We start from the raw sequence: 18,554 nt of genomic DNA, 5'->3' as shown, positions 1-18,554 counted from the left end.
AATTGAAAATATCTGGAATACTCTTAACTCAGTTACTATGTGGCTATTGGCAACTCAACTGAAGGTTGGTTATCACATTGTCCATTTCTTTCATCTTCTATGGAAATCTTTATCTTCTGTTTTACCTGTGAGCTATGTCCTGTCCATTTCTAAAACCCAAGCTTTCTGTTTCCTCAGAAACTCAATAACTGTTCTTTCCTTATATTGCTCAGTGTCTTTACCTTTGTTTTTAATCAAGGGCTGTCCTTGATGTGATTAAAGCAATATCATTCAAAATATGCTTACTGTAACTAAAGTAACCATTTAGATTAACTTAGTTGATTTGGTTCACATTCATGCAAAAGGTATTCTAATTCTAATACCTCTTTTAAATTAGGTATGTTTGAAGGAATAGTGGTTCCAACAATGTTGTATGGTTGCGAGGCGTGGGCTATGGATAGAGTTGTGCGCAGGAGGGTGGATGTGCTGGAAATGAGATGTTTGAGGACAGTGTGTGGTGTGAGGTGGTTTGATCGAGTAATTAATGTAAGGGTAAGAGAGATGTGTGGAAATAAAAAGAGTGTGGTTGAGAGAGCAGAAGAGGGTGTTTTGAAATGGTTTGGGCACATGGAGAGAATGAGTGAGGAAAGATTGACCAAGAGGATATGTGTGTCGGAGGTGGAGGGAACGAGGAGAAGTGGGAGACCAAATTGGAGGTGGAAAGATGGAGTGAAAAAGATTTTGAGTGATCGGGGCCTGAACATGCAGGAGGGTGAAAGGCGGGCAAGGAACAGAGTGAATTGGATCGATGTGGTATACCGGGGTTGACGTGCTGTCAGTGGATTGAATCAGGGCATGTGAAGCGTCTGGGATAAACCATGGAAAGTTGTGTGGGGCCTGGATGTGGAAAAGGAGCTGTGGTTTCGGGCATTATTGCATGACAGCTAGAGACTGAGTGTGAACGAATGGGGCCTTTGTTGTCCTTTCCTAGCGCTACCTCGCTCACATGAGGGGGAGGGGGATGGTATTCCATGTGTGGCGAGGTGGCGATGGGAATGAATAAAGGCAGACAGTGTGAATTGTGTGCATGGGTATATATGTGTGTGTCTGTGTGTGTATATGTATGTGTACATTGAGATGTATAGGTATGTATATTTGCGTGTGTGGACGTGTATGTATATACATGTGTATGGGGGTGGGTTGGGCCATTTCTTTCGTCTGTTTCCTTGCGCTACCTCACAAACGCGGGAGACAGCGACAAAGCAAAATAATAATAATAATAATAACCATTGTTTGCATTATTGATTTGAACCCCAGATACCTAAACTAACAAAAAAAAAATTGCTTATAGACTCAAAGAACCACAGGAACTTTAAGAGCTTATTTTTGCCTCAGATTGGAAAACATTTTATGCTAATTCCATCATGAATATAAGCTTTCTTGACGTACTTTTGATGTTTGATTGAAGAGCAGTTACAATGGAAAATTTTCTTGACTTAATGAAGTGAAGGAAAAGATCTGGTTTTAGATATCTAATAACAGAGATTGATCAGTGCTGAAAAGTGAAATCACATATAATCATCCATGGATAGTTGCTAATTCTTTCTAGAAAAAAAAATGATGTTGAAATTTGGGGGCTTACACAGTGAGAAGGGATGAAAACAAAATTTAAGCTGTCTTTTGTAGGTTACTGATTAATGAAATAGAATGTAAAAAAAATGTTTTGATTTATATATGCATGAAATTAATATTCATCTCACTGAATATACCGGTAATACCCAAATTTATTTTTTACTCCATGCCTTCTCAGACCTATGAATTGGTAACCTTTGACCTTAAAGTTTGTCTCTCCGTCAATGCCTTGCTGTGGCTTTGATGTGTTTATTCATTATGTTTGTTATTCTTCACAGCACAAAGGAAATTTGCTGTTGGATCTCTGGTGCTAGAATGTATGGAGACCCACTAAGCAAGGTGTGTAGATAATATATACATGCAACACCTTGATGGGAATATGAGAAACAACATACAGAACATAAAGGTATAATTGAAGAGACTGCAGATGAGTAGATAGGTAGGCTGTATATACTTATGTTCTGCCTGTTTAATAGTTTATCAAAACCATTGGTTGCAAAAATCTGATCCATTCAATTACTTTTGTTTTACCTTTTGTGAATGATTTTTATGTGTTTAGATTAGTGTTTTTGGTTACAAAAGAAAATTTCAATAATGATTGGCTTGTACTCATTTCATGATTTTGTTAAATCACTGTACCCTATTACTGTCTCTTTTGACATCAGATGATCATGGCTAATTACATAACTAGTCAACTGTGATAAGTTTATGCCTATTTTCCCAAAGGTTTAGTTTTTTCACTTAATGCTTTATATGTATATCCTTCGTTGTTGCACATATAGATTTTATTCATTTGATTGATTTTGTTTGTAAATTTTTTATTGTTGAATATCTTAGTTTGTTAGATGGAGGTCTTTTAGCTTTACACTCACACATTGTTTTTCATATGCAGTTTACATGAAATTTAATTGTAAGATGCTGTTGTAAAACCTATAAATTAGGAACTGAAGAGATTTTGATGTGGAGGAATGCTTTGTGAATACAACATGCATATTTTCATTGATCTTGGTGTTCAGGTTGAGCATGTTAATTATTTTGGTGTTTTCTTTCAATGATGACAGGGAAAATTACTCACTTTTCCTTTTTTTAAGATAATTTGTCTTAATGTTGAGATTAGAGGTATGGTGTAAAATATGAAATGCCCATTTCTCCCTGTTTACATTTAACATATCTGGTATTGCTGTGGGTAAAAGGAGAGGTTATTGATTTTTATATAATCTAGAATAAGGTTTTTTTCCATATGATGTAAGGGATTAGAAATACATTTTCTGTATTTCTCCTGTAACCTTTAACTTTATGTATGTCATCAGTAATGCAATTATCATTACTACTGGTACATAGAAGGTGGGTCCTCTACATTTACCTGTCATGGTGTAATTTATTATCCAACATAAGGACCCCTTTAAGGGCTCTTGCAGCTGCAAGGCTGTGCTCCAGTCAGAAGCAGGAAAAGGGTGGACTCCTTTGGTGTGAGAAGTACTACTATTTGTTTGTTGATGATACAAGCTTGCTAAAGGTAACTTTTCACTCACAGTGTAACGAAATGCAGGTGGAGTCCTTTCTCTGTGTGTAGTATCATTAACACAATTTATCTTTACTGTTATTGAATTTAAGCTGTGTTCTCTGTATCTTCCTCTCTACATCATGTCACTTCTTCATGGATTCAGAACAGGATAGCACACAGAATCTGCTTTAAACATATCACCCAGAGACTGTTTGTATACTTTGAAATGTCATTAACCCAACAGCAATACATAGACTATAAGATGATTTGTGGCTGTTGTTTTGACAGTCTGTAACTAAAGGAGTTGCCACTCTCTGTTTGAATGAAGAATTTGTGAAAAATACCATGGTTTCCATAAATCACAACTTAGTAAAAGGTAGTTGTGATTAAAAGAAAATCAGAGTCAAAAGAATGGAAGATAAAAGCAAAGAATTGTTTATGAATGATTTTGTGGAATTTGCTGATGTGTTTACATCAGTAAGTGGTCTGAAGTATGAGGATTGTGGCCAAAGAATAGGTTTATCAGTGGGAGGAAAAGTACCTACCTCAGAGTAGTGCTTTTATGGGTGATCATAGCCTGTTAAGTTGCATCGCATTAGATTACCTTTGTATGAGATAACAGGCTTTTTTTTTTCAAATGCCATTTTTTTTTAGCTTTGCCATAACAGGTTTCTCCATCTTCCAGCAGGTCCGGGGAACATACCTGAGGATCTTAACTACCATCTCAGTCAGTTATTAACACTACTGAATATTGATACTATCATGAAAAATCATGGAAGACAAATTCATGAAAAATCATGGAAGACAAATTGTGAGAGAGCAGTTTTCGTCATTGGCTGTTAGACATATTTGCTTTTGAAAGTATAAGTAGCATTACCATTATGTTAAAGTTGCTTTGTATCATTAGTTTCCTATAGTAGATGTTCATCAAAATTCAAGAGTCATTTACATATTCGCTTTGAAGGCTGTCTTGGCCGTTCGAAGTATGCATTGGCAAAATGCAAGTATTTGACTTCATCCTCATTCATACTATTAGAGTAAAATTATTTTCAAAAAGTGATGCAGGATTATCTATTATCCATGACACACTTATTTTTTTAAGAATAGATGTGTATATTCCTTTTATGATCTAATAACAGGCCTCTACTCTCATTTTTAGTCTAAAATTTGATTGTTTTTCATACATAAATGAAATAATCCATTATGAAATGTTACCTATTTTTATTATTATTATTATTGTTATTAGTTTTGGAGGGGGGGCAACATATTGATCAATAGGTAGACCACATACTTTCCTACCATAGGAATCTCTTCTGTGAAGCTCCTTTGAAGCTCCTGTGAAGCTGACCATATCCACCTTTTAGGATATTTTGTGGTGATATTTTGTTGATGAAACAGAGGACTGGAAAGTCTCTTCATAGAACTTCTTGCTTCAAATGAGTCCATCCTGTCCCTTCTAATGAATTTAGAACAGTCTTGGAGCCCTTGGAAAAGGGACTGTGGAGTTTTAATAGGACCATTTCAGAAAGGGCTCATAGGATATTTATAGATAGATAAAATGAATATGTCATAGAAAGTGATTTAGGGGTGGGAGCGGGTGGCTGGAAACCCTCCCTTCCTGGGTTACTTTCCTAAAGAAAGAAAAGAGCAAGGAGCCAAAGTGAGGATTTAACCCTCGAAGGCTTGTCATCTTTTCTTGATGCTACCTCACTCAGGTGGGAAATGGCATGTATATGTGGAAAAAAAATTATACTTGACTGCCATTTCATTGCATTAGTAAGGTTACACCAGGAACAAAGTAGAGCTACATCTGCTCACATCCATCTTTTTTCTGTCATGTGTAATGCACCAAAGCCACAGCTCCCTATCCAAATTAGGCCACACATACCTTTCCGTGGTTCACCTTGGATGTTTCACACGCTCTGGTTCTGTACATTGACAGCATGTCAACCCCAGTATACCACATCATTCCAGTTCTCTCTATCCCATGCATGCCTTTGATCCTCCTGCATGTTCAGGCCCAATTGCTCAAAATCTTTTTCACTCCATTTTCACTCCATCCCTCCATCTCTTCTGATGCTTTTTGCCAACCTCTCCTCACTCATTCTCTTCATATGTCCAAACTATTTCAGCTTAGCCTCTTCTGCTCTCTCAACTACATTCTTTTTATTACCACACATCTTTCTTATTCTTTCATTACTTACTTGACCAAATCACCTCATACCACATATTGTCCTGAAACATTTCATTTTCAACAGATCCACCCTCCTCCTCACAGCCTTATTTATAGCCCATGCCTCACATCCATATACTAATGTTGGGAATACTATTCCTTCAGATGTGCCCATTTTTGCCCTCCCAGATAATGTTCATGCTTTCTAATTAATCTTCTGTATTCGCAGAACCTTCGCCCCCTTTCCCATCATATGACTCACTTCTGCTTCCATGGTTCCATTTGCTGCCTTGTCCAGTCCCAGATATCTAAAACACAACTTGCTCCAATTTTCTCAATTCAAAGAATATTATATGGATGAGAGACATGGACTATAGATAAGGCTGTGAGGAGGAGGGTGGATGTGTTTGATACTGAATATCCGGGGACATGATGTGAGGTAGTTTGATCAAGTAAGTAACGTAAGGGTAAAAAGAGATGTGTGGTGATAAAAAGACTGTGGTTGAGAGAGTGGTAGATGGTGTGCTGAAACGGTTTGGACATATTGATAGAATGAGGGAGGAAAGGTTGACAAAGAGTATAAATGTGTCAGGAGTGGAGGGAGCAAGGAGAATGGGGAGACCAAACTGGAGGTAGAAGGATGGAGTGATAAAGATTTTAAGCGATTGGGACCGGGACATGCAGGAGGGTGAAAGGCATGCATGGACTGTTTGATTGTTACTGGACTTAAACTTGCTATAAGCTTGTATCATCATTGAAAAAGAGCACAATTTCACCAAAGAACTTCTCATCGTGTAACTGATTTTTACACAGCCTTAACTCACTGTGTTACTGATTTTTACACAGCTTTGAAGCTGCTGGAGCCCCATGAAATGGGACACAGGGTTATATATTAGATGAATTAATGTGCACTTACTGTACAGTATATATACCTTCAGCTAAAGCCAATGGGCTTTGATTATCTATTTGTGCAGTATATGGATTGTGTGTACTTGTTTGTGTAATTAACTACTATATTATACTATATGGGGAGGGAGTTCTGTACTCATGGGGCTCCATCTCTTGAACTGTCTTTAATGTCTTGCACTTTTCAAAGTTTTGTATGTTGTCCACATTTACAATCTCATACTCAGTTTATTCCATTCACCAACTACTCTTATAGTATAAGTACTTCTTTACATCTTTTCTAACAATTATCTTTATTAATTTCATATTGTGGCTCCTGGTACTTCTATCCCTTCATCTTTCAAGAAGTCTTCAAGTCTAGCTTGAGTGTTTAGAAATTGTAAATAGGTCTCACATCACTTTTCTCTTTTCTGAGATGGGCAAATTAAAGGCCTGTAGCCTCTCCTTGCAACTCAGTTCTCTTAATTCTAGTAAAATACTATCTATATTGTCCTTCTCAAGACCTTCTCTATTATTAATTTGTGCAGTGACCAAACTTGAGAGGCATGTTCCAGTTTTGACCTGCTGTAGGATGCAAAGAGCTTGCTAAATAATTCCTTATTCAGATATCTAAATGCTATCTGAATGCTATTCTGATTTTACCAGCAGATAGTTTGTCTTCTTGACAGTTTTCCTAAGCAAGGCTCTGGTAGCAGGTTATTTACATGGACATCTCATAAGTTTCTCACACACACAGATTTCTGCAACTTATCTCCTACTACATAATATCATAATTGCATTGAGGTCTTCTAATTACTTTGCATTTACTTGGGCTAAATTTCAGTAACCATGCATCAGACCAAGTTTGGAGTTTGTCTTTTTCTTCTTGTAAGTTGATGCATTTTTCCGTACTCTTTCCTTCCCTTATGTCTTTGACCCTAGCCTATTTTGAAAAACTCCTCTGACTTGTCATTTGTTCCCTTCCACTAAGGTAATATTTTATCTATTGAAGAAGTGTCCTCAGTCTTCCATCCCAAGGATCCATATTCTTTGTCAGCGTCTTATGTGATATCGTCAAATACTTTCTCGCAGTTGATGTTCACACATTCCACCCTTTTCTCTTTTGTCTAAAGTGGAAGTCACTCATTCTTAAAAGTCTAAGAGGTTTGTTGCACATAACTTCCTTTCCCTGAGTCCATGTTGTCTTTTTCTTAAGTAGTTTTCCCTTCCAAGTAATTATCCATTTACTCTCTGATTATCTTTGTTAAGACAGTATTGTGTTTTACAGACCACATTCATCAGAGAGAATGGTGCTATGTAGTTCAGTGCGACTTCATCGTTTCCTTTCACAAATCTATGAACACTTTTACTTACAAACCACTGAACAGCATCTTCTTTCTTTGTGTTAATATTATGTTAAATTAACAGTATACACTTCAGAATACAATATCTAACACATAATTACAGTCAGATATAAGTATTTCCTCTTGTTTTAAGCATTTCTTTTTATTACGTGACATATGAAGAGGAACCTAACTTATTGGTAACTTGAGGACCTCCTGTACATGTAATTACCAATTTGAACCATACAGGAAGAATGTTTTACACCTGTGAGGCTCCAGCTGTTGAACTTACTTTACCTTTTCTGTTAATTTTGCTATTAGGCAAGGGTTAGCACATATTGGGAAAATTTACAGTTAAGAATGAAGAGTTGTGTGAATTCCTTGTTGCCAAGGTGTATGTAAGGCAAAAAGAGAATGCAGCAACCTGGTCCAGTAAGGGGAAGTTTATAGCCTCTGTTGTGGTGGTTTTGCATTGCTATCACTGCCTACTGCTTATTATGTATCTGATGAGGGTATGTATGTGTATGTGTGTGTAAATTACCTGTTTGTAGTTACCTATTTGTGCTGTATGGGGAGGAAAGTCTACACTCTTGGGGTTCCATCTTTTGAACTTTCTCTACTTTTATACAACTGTGTAAACTTTTGAATGCCATCCACTCTGACAGTTTCATGTCTCAGCTTATTCCATTCATCCACTAATATTATACTATAGAAAGTGGAAAAATTTTTGGTCTCCAACCTTTTTCTGTAACTCAGCCCTCATAATTCTGGTATCCTATTTGTTGTCCTCCTCAGGAACTTCTTCCTGAGGTCTTTGTGCTTCTTTAAGTGTGGTGACCAAACTTTATGTATGAGATTAGTATGTGTGATTACTGCTTATGTGGTATGGGGACAGAGTGCTACACTTGTTTTGCCCCTTCTTGAAATATTTTATGTATATATATATATATATATATATATATATATATATATATATATATATATATATATATATATATATATATATATTATATATTTTATATATTTTGCTTTGTAGCTGTCTCCTGCGTTAGCTAGGTATCGCAAGGAAACAGACGAAGGAATGGCCCAACCCACCCACATACACATGTAATACATACACGTCCACACACGCAAATATACACACTTATACATCTCAACATATAAATATATATACACACACAGACGTATACATATATACACATGTACATAATTCATACTGTCTGCCTTTATTCATTCCCGTCACCACCCCGCCCCACATGAAAAAAAAAAGAAACCCTCCCCCCGCATGTGTGGGAGGTAGCACTAGGAAAAGACAACCAACAAAGGCCACATTCGTTCACATTCAGTCTCTAGCTGTCATGTAATAATGCACCGAAACCATAGCTCCCTTTCCACATCCAGGCCCCACAGAACTTTCCATGGTTTACCCCAGACACTTCACATGCCCTAGTTCAATCCATTGACAGCACGTCGACCCCGGTATACCACATCGCTCCAATTCACTCTGTTCTTTGCATGCCTTTCACCCTCCTGCATGTTCAGGCTCTGATCACTCAAAATCTTTTTCACTCCATCTTTCCACCCCCAATTTGGTCTCCCACTTCTCGTTCCCTCCACCTCTGACACATATATCCTCTTGGTCAGTCTTTCCTCACTCATTCTCTTCATGTGACCAAACCACATACACCACACACCCTAAGCCAGGTACCCATTCCATTCATTGACCATCTTTTAGGGGAGAATGAACTGTTTGGATTGACTGTGGGCTGACTGCTTTGCCCAGGAGTCAAACCCATGTGGGCCTGATCCCAGTGGACCCATGATGCCTCATGGTTAGTAACGCTAACTACTATTCCATGTAAGCCTCTGTGTGCAAATTTTTTTTGTGTGGTTATTGCAGGTTTTTCTCTGTTTCCAAATTATTTCTAGATTATGCTTGCAGGGGTCATCATTGAACACCAGGTGGACATTTCTCACAGACTGAATTCATCATGGATTCGTCTGATTGTCGAGAACAACCACAGACAAGTGAGAAGCCTTATGAATGCTTAGACTGTGGAAAAACTTTCACCAAGAATAGTGATTTGAAGAGACATGTGATGATCCATACTGGTGAACGACCTTTTGTCTGTGAAGTGTGTGGATTAGGCTTCATAGAAAAGGTGAAGCTTATTGTTCATATGAGACATCATACTGGGGAGAGACCATTCGAATGCAATATTTGTGATAAAACCTTTATAAAGAAAAGTGACTTGAAGAATCACAACAAGACTCATTCTGGGGAAAAGAATTTTATTTGTAATGAATGTGGAAAAGGATTCCTTAAAAACAGTGACCTTAAGAGGCATACACGGCTTCATACAGGTGATAGGCCATTTGCTTGTATAATTTGTAGTGCAAGCTTTACAGAAAGTGGGAAATTGAAGAAACATTTAATGGTGCACACTGGTGAAAAGCCAGTTGCTTGTGAAGAATGTGGAAAAAGGTTTGCCCAAAACTCTGATCTTCGCAGACATACAAGGGTTCATACTGGAGAAAGACCATATGTTTGTGAAGTGTGTAACCAGAATTTTAGCCAGAGACATATATATAAAGACCATATGAAGCATCATGTTGTAACAGCAGAGACTCGAGAGAAATCTGGTCAAGAAGGACATCTTGATAATCAAAGTTTATCCATATCTTCAACAATAAATATGATTTTTAATCCAGCGGGCATAACACAACCAGATCAAAACATATTCAATACCGGACAAGGCTATACACCTGAAAGTAATAAAGTTATAGAAGAAGCAGATTCTTCTGATTTCTTACAAGTCGATGTTAATGTTAAAGATGAAGTGATATGTATTAATGATGATAGTGGTGTGTGTCAGAATGATCTCAGTGTTTAGATGTTGTCAGTGTTAATGCCCAAATATTTCTATGTCTGTTAAATGTTAAACTAATTGTAAGAGAGATGGTATTCTGTATAAATATCAATTGGTCAGAGTACAAAAAAAGAGTATCTTGGTATTTTGGTGTATGGAGAACTTGGCACAGCTGAAATAGCAGAAGACACAACAGGTATCATAATATATAATAGTAGTATAAGATCCTACACAGAAGACCACTGTCATCTTGGGAATTTAGAAACATTAGAGGCACCAAGTTCCATGATTTTACTAAATGAAAAACCTACAGATGAATGAATGTGGCTTATATTTGATGGTAGGATATGAAACTTAGCTTTTTATTATTTTTATAAAAAAAAGGTTTACAAGTTTTTGTTTATGCTTGTATAAGGGAATAGAGAAGAAATTGTAGTGCATTCCCTGCCTGAGTTGATTAATGGAATTGGCAGACAGCACTTGCAGTGAGCTTTTCAGGGCTAGCCACATGTCAGAGACACAGGATTACTAATCCCTTTGCCAAAACAGAATAGTACCTTGAATAGTGGGTAGAATTAGATATGTTTTGGCATGCTCAAGGATAGTTATATTTTTTATGTCAGCTGAAGGTTAATCAGCTCTTATTTGATAGAACTGGCAAGTATTATGGATTAGCCAGCCACATCATGCATAATAAAATGCTACCACACATACTAGTTAAATTTAACGGGTGTCATTTGCTGAGATATAGTTAGGAATTGTAAGTCTCTCATATTAGGGCTGTAGGATCATTGTCCTGTTCATGTAGTCAAGAATACTACCTCTCTTGCTAGGAAATGGTGTATTTAGATATTCATAGCTCCAGAGAAACTATTAGATTACAGTCATAGCTGCTTTTAAATGTCTCACTTTATTTATAACTTTGTTGGGGTAGCAGCTGTTAATCTTATTTGTAAAATTCATTTTGTGGACCAAGCAAATGTAATGAAGAATATGTTTTCTTGGTATCTCCTGATGCCATGGTCTGATTATGTTCAGATTCGTACTGTATTCAATGTATATCACTTCACCACTCACTGGCTATGTTCCTTCCCATAAATGTTTCATTCTTATGGTATTTTGATTTCAGTATGGGCTTTAAATGCTGGAAACATTTTGTACAATATACATAGATTTGGTAGATTAGCTTAGTTCCAACATCTGACCTCCACTGGCTTCCTCTTACACAATGTAACTCTTCAGTTGTACTTTCTGAATAAACATATAAATTCATGTTTATGATAATTTAATAAATGTACAAGTATATTTTTATTTCATGTCCATAAGAAATTAGTTAAAGTAAAGGGAAATACTTCAAAGGGTGTAGGTTTCAGAATTCACAGAATAAAAGCATATGTTGATTGTCATATTGTGAATAAAAAGATGTAAAAAGATACTGGGAAAATATAAAAGATTTAATATATTATCAAATGAGCTTGGATCACCCACTAAAGAATCACAAAAACTGCTAGTACTGTAGTCCACAGCTCAGTACTTTTAGGCTTCTATTTCCTTAGTACATCCCTCCTCCATTATCTTGATTGAACCTTCCCGAAGTTCAACCTTTTGTTTCATTTAGGTATGCTTTTGTCAGTATGGCATTTTGAAAATGCAGTATTACTACAAGTCATGTCATTTTAGCATGCATTTAGTAAACATTTTCATCTAATATTACTCTTAGGCATATCATTTTTAACTGAAAATATTTCTTAATTTTTTGAAAGGTGAGATTTGTTGTATATGCCATCTTTCTTTAAATTTTTGGTAGTTTTCTTTATATATGTATTATAATTATCTATCTATCTATTATGTTTATCTATATTTCTAATGCCTGTTCTCTCCAGGAACTCCCATCAAGGGGTGGCCTCGGCAAAAGAGTCTCCACTTATCCCTCTCCTTACATCCCTCCCTCGCAATACAACCTTCCACGCATTCTTCCACTATTTCTCTCCTTCCAGTATTCCTCTACCCTATTTGACCACGTCACATGTGGTCTTCCCCTCACACTAACCCCTTTAATTGTACTATCATACATTGTCCTTGTAAACTCCCAGTCTTGCATTCTTTCCACATGCCCAAACTATCTCAAAGTATTACGTTACTTAGAAGCTGCTTAACATACTCTGAAATCTTTATTGATTATGTTTATGCCAGTGACTCCTTTTTTTTCAATTTACTGTGGAGGATTATAGGGTTACGTCCCTCATTGCATATTGATGGTGAATTATCACATTTTTCTTTGAGGGTCATTTTTCATCCTGCATTATCATTCTGCTTTTTCTGTTCATCCTCAGTATATGATTTTTCTTTTTCCTCTTGTGCTATTGCTGTTTTGAGCTCAGCTATTCCATGTGCTACTAATTACTCGAGCATTATTTTATTGCAATAGAACAACTACTGCTGTCATTATTACTAATATTGCAGCTGCTTCTTCTTCTTCCCATTACCTTGGCCATTGAAATTGCTTCACCACCTACCTTCATTCATTGTCTTCTCGTCACTGTGTTCTTCCTTGTCCTTATTTTCTTCTTTCCCTTTTCATTTATGATGATTATCATGACTTTTTGGTGAATATGGTGAACATTTTATTAATGTGTAATGAAGTACATGTAGTGATTATTTTGCTCCTTGTGTGAACTAACAATTATATTGAACATTGTGCAGTTGCACTGAACATGAATCACATGATATATCAAATTTTCTACACTCCAAGTGAAGAAAGTGCAGTTAGTGAGTATTGTAAAGTTGTAGTTTTTATATCATTCACTTTGAGCAAATGTTTTACAACTGATTGTAGCCATTTTCAGAAGGTTAGGCCCAGGTTAGAATATATGAAGGGGCAGATTATTTCAGACATAGTTCTGGTATAAAGATCTATTTGAATCCCATTACCAAAAAATATGACAGCACGTGTTTCTTGTAACAGTGAAAAATATTTCTTCTGATGTCATTATATGTTAATTGTCATGTATTTTCAGCCTGTATTAGATACAGTGCAATGGTAGTGCTCAGGAAATCATGTATAAAACAAAAAAATTTAGGTTAATTATATTTTATTACAGCTGTTTTTTGTAATTCTTTTGGCTTCATGCTGACAAAATACCATTTGGAGACAACTGTTATTGGGCTATTGTAATTACTTTTAGCAACAAAGATAATTATTGTTAGGACATGTATCCTTGATAGCTCTGACATGCAGTAATCTTAGTAGCTCAGTTTGAATGACAATTTTTGCAGGAGAATGCAGTACATAGTGGTTTATTCACTTTGATAATTGTAATTTCAAGAAATGGAATATATCAGATTTTGGGTTAATATCATGAGTGTAGAGTTGTGAAAGGCATGCATGGAATAGAGTGAATTGGAACAATGTGGTATGTTGGAGTTGACATACTGTCAATGGAATGAACCAGGGCATATGAAGCATCCTGGGTAAACCATGGAAAGGTCTGTAGGGTCTGGTTGTGGGTAGGAACTGTGATTTGATTGCATTACACATGACACAAAGAGAATGGATGTCAGTGGATTAGGTCTTTCTTTGTCTGTTCCTGGCACTACCTTGCTAATGAGGGAAACTGTGATCAAGTATGAAAAAAGATATGCATTTTATGACAACCAGTCTAAGATTGATCAGCATCATGAACTCTTTACTGCACAATATTTTTTTTTCAGATGATTTGACAGGCAAATTATGTGTTGAAAGTGTAGTTACTGTTTTCATGTAATGTTCTTTAGCTTATAGTATTTTACAAAATTTTGAAGTGTTTTTGTCTCATTTCTTATGTCACTGTATTTGCAAAAATGAAGACTGTTCCTTTAATGCAGTAATTATTTGAGGAGCTTGTTAGTCGCTGTTTCCCGAGTCAGTGAGCTGGTGCCAGGAAACAGACGAAGAATGACCCATCCACTCATATGCACATATATATATATATATATATATATATATATATATATATATATATATATATATATATATTTTTTTTTTTTTTTTTTTTATACTTTGTCGCTGTCTCCCGCGTTTGCGAGGTTGCGCAAGGAAACAGACGAAAGAAATGGCCCAACCCCCCCCATACACATGTACATACACACGTCCACACACGGAAATATACATACCTACACAGCTTTCCATGGTTTACCCCGGACGCTTCACATGCCTTGATTCAATCCACTGACAGCACGTCAACCCCTGTATACCACATCGCTCCAATTCACTCTATTCCTTGCCCTCCTTTCACCCTCCTGCATTTTAGAGTTTTGGAAAGAGGGGCAAGTATGAAGTCTGTTGTGGATGAGAGAGCGTGGGAAGTGAGTCAGTTGTTGTTCGCTGATGATACAGCGCTGGTGGCTGATTCATGTGAGAAACTGCAGAAGCTGGTGACTGAGTTTGGTAAAGTGTGTGAAAGAAGAAAGTTAAGAGTAAATGTGAATAACAGCAAGGTTATTAGGTACAGTAGGGTTGAGGGTCAAGTCAACTGGGAGGTAAGTTTGAATGGAGAAAAACTGGAGGAAGTAAAGTGTTTTAGATATCTGGGAGTGGATCTGGCAGCGGATGGAACCATGGAAGCGGAAGTGGATCATAGGGTGGGGGAGGGGGCGAAAATCCTGGGAGCCTTGAAGAATGTGTGGAAGTCGAGAACATTATCTCGGAAAGCAAAAATGGGTATGTTTGAAGGAATGGTGGTTCCAACAATGTTGTATGGTCACGAGGCATGGGCTATGGATAGAGTTGTGCGCAGGAGGATGGATGTGCTGGAAATGAGATGTTTGAGGACAATGTGTGGTGTGAGGTGGTTTGATCGAGTAAGTAACGTAAGGGTAAGAGAGATGTGTGGAAATAAAAAGAGCGTGGTTGAGAGAGCAGAAGAGGGTGTTTTAAAATGGTTTGGGCACATGGAGAGAATGAGTGAGGAAAGATTGACCAAGAGGATATATGTGTCGGAGGTGGAGGGAACGAGGAGAAGAGGGAGACCAAATTGGAGGTGGAAAGATGGAGTGAAAAAGATTTTGTGTGATCGGGGCCTGAACATGCAGGAGGGTGAAAGGAGGGCAAGGAATAGAGTGAATTGGAGCGATGTGGTATACAGGGGTAGACGTGCTGTCAGTGGATTGAATCAAGGCATGTGAAGCGTCCGGGGTAAACCATGGAAAGCTGTGTAGGTATGTATATTTGTGTGTGTGGACGTGTGTATGTACATGTGTATGGGGGGGGTTGGGCCATTTCTTTCGTCTGTTTCCTTGCGCTACCTCGCAAACGCGGGAGACAGCGACAAAGTATAAAAAAAAAAAAAAAAAAAATATATATATATATATATATATATATATATATATATATATATATATATATATATATATATATATATATATATATATATATACATAAATGCCCACATACACACATATACATACATATACATATCAACATTTTTTTTTTTTTTTTTTTTTTTTTTTTTTTTTTTATACTTTGTCGCTGTCTCCCGCGTTTGCGAGGTAGCGCAAGGAAACAGACGAAAGAAATGGCCCAACCCCCCCCCCCATACACATGTACATACACACGTCCACACACGCAAATATACATACCTACACAGCTTTCCATGGTTTACCCCAGACGCTTCACATGCCTTGCTTCAATCCACTGACAGCACGTCAACCCCTGTATACCACATGACTCCAATTCACTCTATTTCTTGCCCTCCTTTCACCCTCCTGCATGTTCAGGCCCCGATCACACAAAATCTTTTTCACTCCATCTTTCCACCTCCAATTTGGTCTCCCTCTTCTCCTCGTTCCCTCCACCTCCGACACATATATCCTCTTGGTCAATCTCTCCTCACTCATTCTCTCCATGTGCCCAAACCATTTCAAAACACCCTCTTCTGCTCTCTCAACCACGCTCTTTTTATTTCCACACATCTCTCTTACCCTTACGTTACTTACTCGATCAAACCACCTCACACCACACATTGTCCTCAAACATCTCATTTCCAGCACATCCATCCTCCTGCGCACATCTCTATCCATAGCCCACGCCTCGCAACCATACAGCATTGTTGGAACCACTATTCCCTCAAACATACCCATTTTTGCTTTCCGAGATAATGTTCTCGACTTCCACACATTTTTCAAGGCTCCCAAAATTTTCGCCCCCTCCCCCACCCTATGATCCACTTCCGCTTCCATGGTTCCATCCGCTGACAGATCCACTCCCAGATATCTAAAACACTTCACTTCCTCCAGTTTTTCTCCATTCAAACTCACCTCCCAATTGACTTGACCCTCACCCCTACTGTACCTAATAACCTTGCTCTTATTCACATTTACTCTCAACTTTCTTCTTCCACACACTTTACCAAACTCAGTCACCAGCTTCTGCAGTTTCTCACATGAATCAGCCACCAGCGCTGTATCATCAGCGAACAACAATTGACTCACTTCCCAAGCTCTCTCATCCCCAACAGACTTCATACTTGCCCCTCTTTCCAGGACTCTTGCATTTACCTCCTTTACAACCCCATCCATAAACAAATTAAACAACCATGGAGACATCACACACCCCTGCCGCAAACCTACATTCACTGAGAACCAATCACTTTCCTCTCTTCCTACACGTACACATGCCTTACATCCTCGATAAAAACTTTTCACTGCTTCTAACAACTTGCCTCCCACACCATATATTCTTAATACCTTCCACAGAGCATCTCTATCAACTCTATCATATGCCTTCTCCAGATCCATAAATGCTACATACAAATCCATTTGCTTTTCTAAGTATTTCTCACATACATTCTTCAAAGCAAACACCTGATCCACACATCCTCTACCACTTCTGAAACCGCACTGCTCTTCCCCAATCTGATGCTCTGTACATGCCTTCACCCTCTCAATCAATACCCTCCCATATAATTTACCAGGAATACTCAACAAACTTATACCTCTGTAATTTGAGCACTCACTCTTATCCCCTTTGCCTTTGTACAATGGCACTATGCACGCATTCCGCCAATCCTCAGGCACCTCACCATGAGTCATACATACATTAAATAACCTTACCAACCAGTCAACAATACAGTCACCCCCTTTCTTAATAAATTCCACTGCAATACCATCCAAACCTGCTGCCTTGCCGGCTTTCATCTTCCGCAAAGCTTTTACTACCTCTTCTCTGTTTACCAAATCATTTTCCCTAACCCTCTCACTTTGCACACCACCTCGACCAAAACACCCTATATCTGCCACTCTGTCATCAGACACATTCAACAAACCTTCAAAATACTCATTCCATCTCCTTCTCACATCACCGCTACTTGTTATCACCTCCCCATTTACGCCCTTCACTGAAGTTCCCATTTGCTCCCTTGTCTTACGCACCCTATTTACCTCCTTCCAGAACATCTTTTTATTCTCCCTAAAATTTACTGATAGTCTCTCACCCCAACTCTCATTTGCCCTTTTTTTCACCTCTTGCACCTTTCTCTTGACCTCCTGTCTCTTTCTTTTATACTTCTCCCACTCAATTGCATTTTTTCCCTGCAAAAATCGTCCAAATGCCTCTCTCTTCTCTTTCACTAATACTCTTACTTCTTCATCCCACCACACACTACCCTTTCTAAACAGCCCACCTCCCACTCTTCTCATGCCACAAGCATCTTTTGCGCAATCCATCACTGATTGACTAAATACATCCCATTCCTCCCCCACTCCCCTTACTTCCATTGTTCTCACCTTTTTCCATTCTGTACACAGTCTCTCCTGGTACTTCCCCACACAGGTCTCCTTCCCAAGCTCACTTACTCTCACCACCTTCTTCACCCCAACATTCACTCCTCTTTTCTGAAAACCCATACTAATCTTCACCTTAGCCTCCACAAGATAATGATCAGACATCCCTCCAGTTGCACCTCTCAGCACATTAACATCCAAAAGTCTCTCTTTCGCACGCCTGTCAATTAACACGTAATCCAATAACGCTCTCTGGCCATCTCTCCTACTTACATAAGTATACTTATGTATATCTCGCTTTTTAAACCAGGTATTCCCAATCATCAGTCCTTTTTCAGCACATAAATCTACAAGCTCTTCACCATTTCCATTTACAACACTGAACACCCCATGCATACCAATTATTCCCT

The 18,554-nt window shown here is 37.9% G+C and overlaps 1 protein-coding gene across 8 annotated transcripts in view; it reads left to right on the top strand.

Moving 5' to 3' along the window:
• LOC139753651 (glutathione S-transferase 3, mitochondrial-like) overlaps positions 1–18,554 on the top strand; it is a 34,019-nt gene that overhangs the window by 1,727 nt on the left and 13,738 nt on the right. For 2 of the 8 annotated variants that reach the window (XM_071670266.1, XM_071670268.1), the window contains exons 2-3: positions 1,890–1,950; positions 9,459–11,691. The exons of 2 other annotated variants lie outside the window; for them this stretch is intronic. In XM_071670266.1, the coding sequence (XP_071526367.1) occupies positions 9,508–10,410 (903 nt within the window). In that variant the 5' untranslated portion in view covers positions 1,890–1,950; positions 9,459–9,507 and the 3' untranslated portion in view covers positions 10,411–11,691. Of the gene's footprint in view, positions 1–1,889; positions 2,051–9,458; positions 11,692–18,554 lie in introns of those variants that run through there. 4 more of the 8 variants (XM_071670264.1, XM_071670269.1, XM_071670265.1 and 1 more) reach the window with 3 other exon arrangements.

Source organism: Panulirus ornatus, chromosome 15, assembly GCF_036320965.1.
Source record: "Panulirus ornatus isolate Po-2019 chromosome 15, ASM3632096v1, whole genome shotgun sequence".
Classification (NCBI taxonomy): domain Eukaryota; kingdom Metazoa; phylum Arthropoda; class Malacostraca; order Decapoda; family Palinuridae; genus Panulirus; species Panulirus ornatus.
This window is presented reverse-complemented; position numbering and strand designations above follow the sequence as displayed.